This window comes from Mesoplodon mirus, assembly GCF_964341445.2.
Source record: "Mesoplodon mirus genome assembly, chromosome: 1".
Lineage (NCBI taxonomy): Eukaryota > Metazoa > Chordata > Mammalia > Artiodactyla > Ziphiidae > Mesoplodon > Mesoplodon mirus.
Window position 1 is genome coordinate 7238862 of NC_138976.1, and position 7328 is coordinate 7246189.

The following is a 7328-nucleotide window of genomic DNA, read 5'->3' on the forward strand; positions in this document are numbered from 1 at the left end:
TGGGCTGGGGGAAAGACAGATACAAAAGCATGAGCCAGGAGCTCATGGTCTAGTGGGAAAAGCAGACCAAAAACCAAAACAAAAGCAGAAAACAAAGGTAGCTGATATGCTGTGATGGAGGAGAATGGGGTACTTGGGAGCAGGAAGGAGGGAATGAGACCTGGGAGATCAGGGAAGGCTTTCTGAAGGAGGTGACACCTAAGCTTAACCCTGAAAGACAGGCTGCTGATTGTTTTGACTCTAAATCCGAAGTCTTTCTGTAAAGAACCACAGAGTAAATATTTGCCCCCTTGGAGTAGTTTCTTAAACTTTGGTGTGCATCTCATCTCGTTTTTTTCATTTGGGTGTATATCTTTGTCTTATTGCTTTGAAAGAGCTCTTTATATATTAAATACCTTATTTCTTTCTCTTATGTTGCAGTGTTCCTCTCTTTGTCTTTTAACTTTGCTCATGGGATATTTTGGTGTACAGAAATTTTTCATTTTTATGTAGTCAATTCTGGTTTAGTGAATTATTTAGTTAAGTTCTAGACCTTAGGTTTCAGTCTCTTAGCTTGGAGTGTTTTATAAGTGCCCTCAGCAAACAAGCGTACAGATCCAATCTTCCTCTCAAAGTGGGGTGCTTCCAAAGCTGCAACATAAAGTCCTATTCCTGCAGTTCAACTGGCATGACCTTGGGCAAGTCATTTTCTTTCTCTGGGTCACTGTTTTTCTACCAGTCAAATGGTGGGGATCAAATAATACCTCTTTTGCAAGGCTGCCAAGAGGATTAGATGGCACAAAAGTGCTTCTTAAACTTAGAGGGAGGTGTTTAAAGGGTGGAGTTGCTGCTATTTTGAGGGCTCTGTTGCACTGTGCTCCATGAAGGCATGCACTCTGTCTGGTTTCCCACTGATCCCAGCCCTGGATGCTGGGCCTGGCACAGAGAAGGCTTTATGGCACGTGCTGGCAATGGAGATGAAAGAACTCACCCCACAGGAACTGACTCTGCCCCAAGGCTTGCTGCTGGAAGATGCTAGAGTTGCCTGGATGCATCTGAGTGGGAGGGTGGGCCCAGGCTAAACCAGGCCACTGACCCCTGCTGTCCCGGCAGGGTTACCCACCCTTGACGAAGATCCTGGCCAGTTTCTTCGGGAAGTTGCTGGGACAGGACATAGACCCGCTCAAGAACGTGCTGGTGACTGTGGGTGCCTATGGGGCCCTGTTCACAGCCTTCCAGGCCCTGGTGGACGAAGGAGACGAGGTGAGTGGGCAAGGCCAGGGCTGGGTGGGGGTGAAGGGTCAGGGTGGTGCCGACCCCAGCCAATCTGATTCTTGTACCAGGTCATCATCATCGAGCCCTTTTTTGACTGTTATGAGCCCATGACATTGATGGCAGGGGGTCGCCCTGTGTTTGTGTCCCTGAAGCCGGTAAGGATGCTGGTTGGGGTGTGGGTGGGCAGAGGGGTCCAAGGAGTGTGCTGGGTTGAACCCTGGGAGGTGAGAAAGAAGGAAGTGAAGGAGGGTGGTTTCTCCAGGATGAGGAGAGGGGTGTCCAGAGCCCTAGAGGAGAGACAGTGGGGAGAGATACCTGGGGGGAGGAAGGCCGAATTTCTAGAGATGAAAGTCAGGTGGGTAAGTATTGCCACCCCCTCCCACCTCCTCTTGCAGAGACCCAAGCAGGACGGGGAACTGGATTCCAGCAGCAACTGGCAGCTGGACCGCACGGAGCTGGCCAGCAAGTTCACGTCTCGCACCAAAGCCCTTATCCTCAACACACCCAACAACCCCCTGGGAAAGGTACCTGAGAGACCTCCTCCGGGGACCCCTCCAGATTGGCTCACGTCCCTGCTCTGTTACTCTTGTGCTGCCATGGGGCCTCAGTTTCTTTGTCTGTGAAGTGGGAGGACTACCTGCGATGAGCTCTGAGGACCGAAGCTCCCAGGGGTCCCAGGGCCTGGGGCAGGGATCCCCAGGGAAGGTATCAGGCCTTGGGTGGTGGAGCGGGCTGGTCACCTCCATGACTTCCCCATGAACCTGGGCCAGTGACTTCACCTCTCCAGTTTCTCATCTGGAAAATGGGAACATGACAGAACTGATGTGAAGGAAGACCCAGGCTTCCACCTGTGTCTCTCCTTTACTGTCACACCATTACCACACTCACAGCGCTTCTGACACCAGATATGTGGGGTTTTTTCCCACACTAAGCAATTCTGTGAGACCAGCTGGGTGTCCCACAAGTCAACTCAATTTAATTCAATTCTGACACTGTCTACCTGGAGATGGCGTCAGATCCCACAGGTTAAGGGCTCAGTCTCACAAGGCTGCCCCCCACCCCACTCCAGACACCAATCACAAGTCCAGGTTGTCACCTGTGCTTCTGACCTATGGTTGTAAATCTGGGGTGCCCACAACCCCCTCCTCGGTTCAATTAATTTGCTAGAGTGGCTCACAGGACTCAGGGAAACACCTACTTACAGTTACCAGTTTATTAAAGGATATGGTAAAGGATACAGATGAACAACCTGATGAAGACATGTAGGGTGAGGTCTGGGAGGTTCCTGAGCACAGGTGCTTCTGTCCCTGTGGAGCTGGGGTGTGTCAACCTCCTGGTACCTGGATGTGCTCACCCACTTGCAAGCTCTCTGAACCCTGTCCTATTGGGATTTTTATGGAGGCTTCAATTATCAACTCCATTTCCAGCCCCTCTGCCCTCTCTGGAGAAAATTCCAAACTTCCAATATGGCTTCGTCTTTCTGATGGATCAGCCCCAATCCAAGAGCCAACTTAGAGTTGCCTCATTAGAACAAAAATGCTTCTAGTGCTCTTTTTTTTTAAATTTATTTATTTTTGGCGCATTGGGTCTTCGTTGCTGTCTGCAGGCTTTCTCTAGTTGCAGCTAGTGGGGGCTACTCTTTGTTGTGGTGCATGGGCTTCTCATTGCGGTGACTTCTTTTGTTGCGGAGCACAGGCTCTAGGTGCGTGAGCTTCAGTAGCTGCAGCACTCGGGCTCAGTAGTTGTGGCATGCGGACCCTAGAGCGCAGGGGCTTCAGTAGTTGTGGCATGCGGGCCCTAGAGCACGTGCGCTTCAGTAGTTGTGGCATGCGGGCTCAGTAGTTGTGGCTCACGGGCTCTAGAGCTCAGGCTCAGTAGTTGTGGCACACGGGCTTAGTTGCTCTGCGGCATGTGGGATCTTCCCGGACCAGGGCTCGAACCCATGTCCCCTGCACTGGCAGGCGGATTCTTTTTTTTTGGTTATAAATTTATTTATATATTTATTTTTGGCTGTGTTGGGTCTTCACTGCTGTGCATGGGCTTTCTCTAGTTGCGGCGAGCGGTGGCTACTCTTTGTTGCGGTGCGCGGGCTTCTCGTTGCGGTGGCTTCTCGTTGTGCTTGTGGAGCACAGGTTCTAGGCGCGTGGGCTTCAGTAGTTGTAGCACGAGGGCTCAGTAGTTGTGGCTCACGGGCCCTAGAGCACAGGCTCAGTAGTTGTGGTGCACGGGCCCACTTGCTCCGCGGCATGTGGGATCTTCCCAGACCAGGGCTTGAAGGCAGGTGGATTCTTAACCACTGCGCCACCAGGGAAGTCCACTTCTATTGCTCTTACCACTTAGTAATTTACAAGGGTTTTAGGAGTTCTGTGCCAGGAATCGGGGCAGATATATATATATATATGTGTGTATGTGTGTATATATATATGTATATATATATATACACATATATATATATGTATTTTCTGTTATCTCACAACCAACTTCACAGGGTCACTGTTGCAGGGCTAGGATGGGGCAGAAAAGCCCTCAGCACCGGCTCTGGCCCTGTCTTTTCATCTCTCTAAGCAGGCCTGTCTGTTTGGGGTTGGTCCCTGCAGGTGTTCTCCAGGGCAGAACTGGAGCTGGTGGCCAGCCTGTGCCAGCAGCATGACGTGGTGTGTATCACCGACGAGGTCTACCAGTGGCTGGTCTACGACGGGTGCCAGCACATCAGCATTGGTGAGCTGAGCTGGCCAGGGTGCCCCCCTTCCCCTGGACGTTTGTGGCAGGGCCTTGAGCCCAATCTGGGTGTCAGCGCAGGCCTGGTGATTAGGACCGAGGGGTCTAGACCCACACAGGTCATGTGACCTGGGGCAGTGACTTCATCTCTCTGAGGACAGGGGAACACAATGGCACCTGCCTCCCAGGGGTGTCATGAGGGTGAGCTCAAATAAGTCCTGGAAGTAGCTTAGCACATAGTGGAGTCCGGAGCGTTGAGAGCCTGAGTGCCTGCTGGGGTCCAGCCACCACCCCTCCCCTGCCCCCACCCCCGTCTCAGCAGCTGCTTTCTTTGGCCTTGGGCAGCCAGCCTCCCTGGCATGTGGGAACGCACCCTGACCATTGGCAGCGCTGGCAAGACCTTTAGTGCCACAGGCTGGAAGGTGAGTCAACGAGGGTGGGGGTGACCCCTCCCTCTACAATCCTTGGTAGGCAAGGCTGGCCTGGGAATCCAGAAGGGGTTTGGTCAGGCCCTGAAGGGCCTCACCCCCTACCTATGTTCCTGGTCCAGGTGGGCTGGGTCCTAGGCCCGGACAGTCTCCTGAAGCACCTGCGCACTGTGCACCAGAACTCCATCTTCCACTGTCCCACACAGGGCCAGGTGAGGTGGGGGCAGGACCCGCCCCACCGGGGGAGGGGGTGGGGCAAGAAAGGAGTTCGGGCTGGCTCCAAGGTCAGGTCACACCTGACCTGCTTGTCCCCCCGCCCTCCCCAGGCTGCAGTAGCCCAGAGCTTTGAGCGGGAGCAGCTGCACTTCGGCCAACCCAGCAGCTACTTTGTGCAGCTCCCACAGGCCATACAGCGCTGCCGTGACCACATGATACAAAGCCTGCAGTCTGTAGGCCTGAGGCCCGTGATCCCCCAGGGCGGCTACTTCCTCATCACAGACATCTCGGAATTCAGTGAGTGGGACTGGCCGGGCTGGGCCAGGTACAGGGCCCTGGAGGCTGCCCAGGGCTCAGCCTGGCCTCTGTCCCACAGAGACCAAAATGCCCAACTTGCCTGGAGCTGCAGATGAGCCTTATGACAGACGCTTCGTCAAGTGGATGATCAAGAACAAGGTGGGCTGGGCCTCTGCCAGGGCCGCTGTGTATGTTTTACAGGCTGTGCACTGCTAAGGGTGCCTGACCAGGGGGCTAATGCACCAAAATCCAGCCAATCCTCTGCCTTGAGCCGTGGTACAGGGTTGCATCTACGTCAAAGAATGGGGAGACTGTTTTTAATTTGCTCAAATATGCCTTGTGGGCTGGCAGGCATTCTTGCCCTCTCAGGGCCTCAGTCTTCCCATCTGTACAGTGAGGAGTTGGCCCATTAACTCTGAGGTCCATCCAGCTCAGAGCTACGATTCTAAGACTTATTTCTTTTTTTGTTTGTTTGTGGGTTTTTTTTTGTTTTTTGTTTTGGCCATGCCACATGGTTTACAGGATCTTAGTTCCCCGACCAGGGATTGAACCCGCACCCTCAGCAGTGAAAGCGCACAGTCCTAACCACTGGACCGCCAGGGAATTCCCTGGGACTTATTTATTCTATGGCTCTGCCCTGACCTGCCACATGATCTTCCCTGCTCTCAGCCTCCCTCTCCCTTCTGTACATAAGGAGGGACTTGGAATGATGATTTGGGATGCTTTTCCTCTGACCCTCATGCAGCACTGGGAGGTGCTGCACTGAAGCTAATTTGCCTTCTCCTGTCTCATCACGGGAACATCTCTGACCCCCTGGAGCCCCCCAGAGGCCTGCTGGGCTGTGGGGCCGCTGAGGCACGGGCTTCCTCCTCCACAGGGCTTGATGGCCATCCCGGTCTCCATCTTCTGCAGCGTGCCACATCAAAAGCTCTTTGACCACTATATCCGCTTCTGTTTCATGAAGGTAAAGGACAGGCCTGGGGGAGGGAAGACCTCCCCAAGCCTCCCCAGGCCTCCTGCGGGTGTGGGGAGAGGGGTAGGACCAATCTGTGTTGGTGCAGGATGAATCCACGCTCCAGGCCATGGACGAGAAGCTACAGAAGTGGAATGATGAGCTCAGGCCCTGACATCACCCCCTGGGCCCTGCATTGCCTGGTCCCTGCACACTCTGCAGGGCTCTATCTTTGTCCAGGTTTCAGCCATTCCCAGGTTGGGGGTAGATGGTACTGGAGGATCTCTTCTCTGTAACACAGAATAACCTCAGGGAAGAGCCCCCCTTTTGGTCTTGGGGGAGTCAGGAGCACTTCCCCATGGTGCATAGCTATGTTCCTGTTGCAGAGGTGAAGGAGGCCTGACCGGGGCCTCTCCCTGGTCCTCCCTGTGCTGGGCTATATGGTCTTGGGACCCTCTGGCCTCCCCAGACTCAGCTGGGACTCAGAGGGCAGAGTTCAATAGTGTACTGGCCTTGGGTCTCAGCCCTGGCCCCAGCCAGGCCTCAGGCATCCCTCCCTTCCCTTATCTAAGCTTGATTTTGGAAAGTTGCCCTTAGGCTTGACTCTTCAGGCCAGTACTTTTGCCCATAATAAAGTTTTAAGTTATTCAAACTGTTATTGGCTGCTTCTCTCTGCTTCACACCCTGGTGCTGATTGCAGATGGGGGCTTAGTCAGAATGGAAGGCACCTCCCACCTCCCTAAACCTCAGATCCCAGACTCTCTTTGTACACATGTGTTTTTTTTTTTGTTTTGTTTTGTTTTAAGATGTTGGGGGTAGGAGTTTATTAATTAATTAATTTATTTTTGCTGTGTTGGGTCTTCGTTTCTGTGCGAGGGCTTTCTCTAGTTGTGGCAAGTGGGGGCCACTCTTCATCGCGGTGCGTGGGCCTCTCACTATCGCAGCCTCTTGTTGTGGAGCACAGGCTCTAGATGCGCAGGCTCAGCAGTTGTAGCTCACGGGCCCAGTTGCTCCGCGGCATGTGGGATCCTCCCAGACCAAGGCTTGAACCCGTGTCTCCTGCATTAGCAGGCAGATTCTCAACCACTGCGCCACCAGGGAAGCCCTACACATGTGTTTTGAGGCCCAAAGAAGGGCAGGAACTTGGACCTTGTCTGAGGCCACCCAGTTAGTTAATGGTGAAACCAGGCCTAGGGGCTCAGATGGTATGTGTTACCGTTTGGTGGTGGTTGTGGTGGTGTGTGAGTGTGTGTGTGTGTGTGTGTGTGAGTGTGTGTGTGATGGAGGCCTCAGTTGAGTGTCTAACAGGGAAGACGCGGACAGTCACACCCCACAGGGATCAGAGTCCAGGCCAGGATTGCCAGGGATTACATAATTAGACAGAAGGGGAAAGGAATGTTTCCCCTAACATTTATTGCTCACCCCTGCATGCCGGGCACTTGGATGTGCACCATCTCATTAAA

General features: G+C 53.4%; 1 protein-coding gene across 4 annotated transcripts in view; it reads left to right on the forward strand.

Moving 5' to 3' along the window:
* Positions 1–6523, forward strand: part of LOC309800506 (kynurenine--oxoglutarate transaminase 1) — a 31890-nt gene extending 25367 nt beyond the window's left edge. For all 4 annotated transcript variants that reach the window (XM_082614662.1, XM_082614661.1, XM_082614660.1 and 1 more), the window contains 10 exons: positions 1093–1242; positions 1323–1409; positions 1650–1778; positions 3852–3972; positions 4318–4394; positions 4523–4612; positions 4727–4913; positions 4993–5072; positions 5791–5877; positions 5975–6523. In XM_082614662.1, the coding sequence (XP_082470788.1) occupies positions 1093–1242; positions 1323–1409; positions 1650–1778; positions 3852–3972; positions 4318–4394; positions 4523–4612; positions 4727–4913; positions 4993–5072; positions 5791–5877; positions 5975–6040 (1074 nt within the window). In that variant the 3' untranslated portion in view covers positions 6041–6523. The remainder of the gene's footprint in view (positions 1–1092; positions 1243–1322; positions 1410–1649; positions 1779–3851; positions 3973–4317; positions 4395–4522; positions 4613–4726; positions 4914–4992; positions 5073–5790; positions 5878–5974) is intronic.
* Positions 6524–7328: the final 805 nt, after the last annotated feature.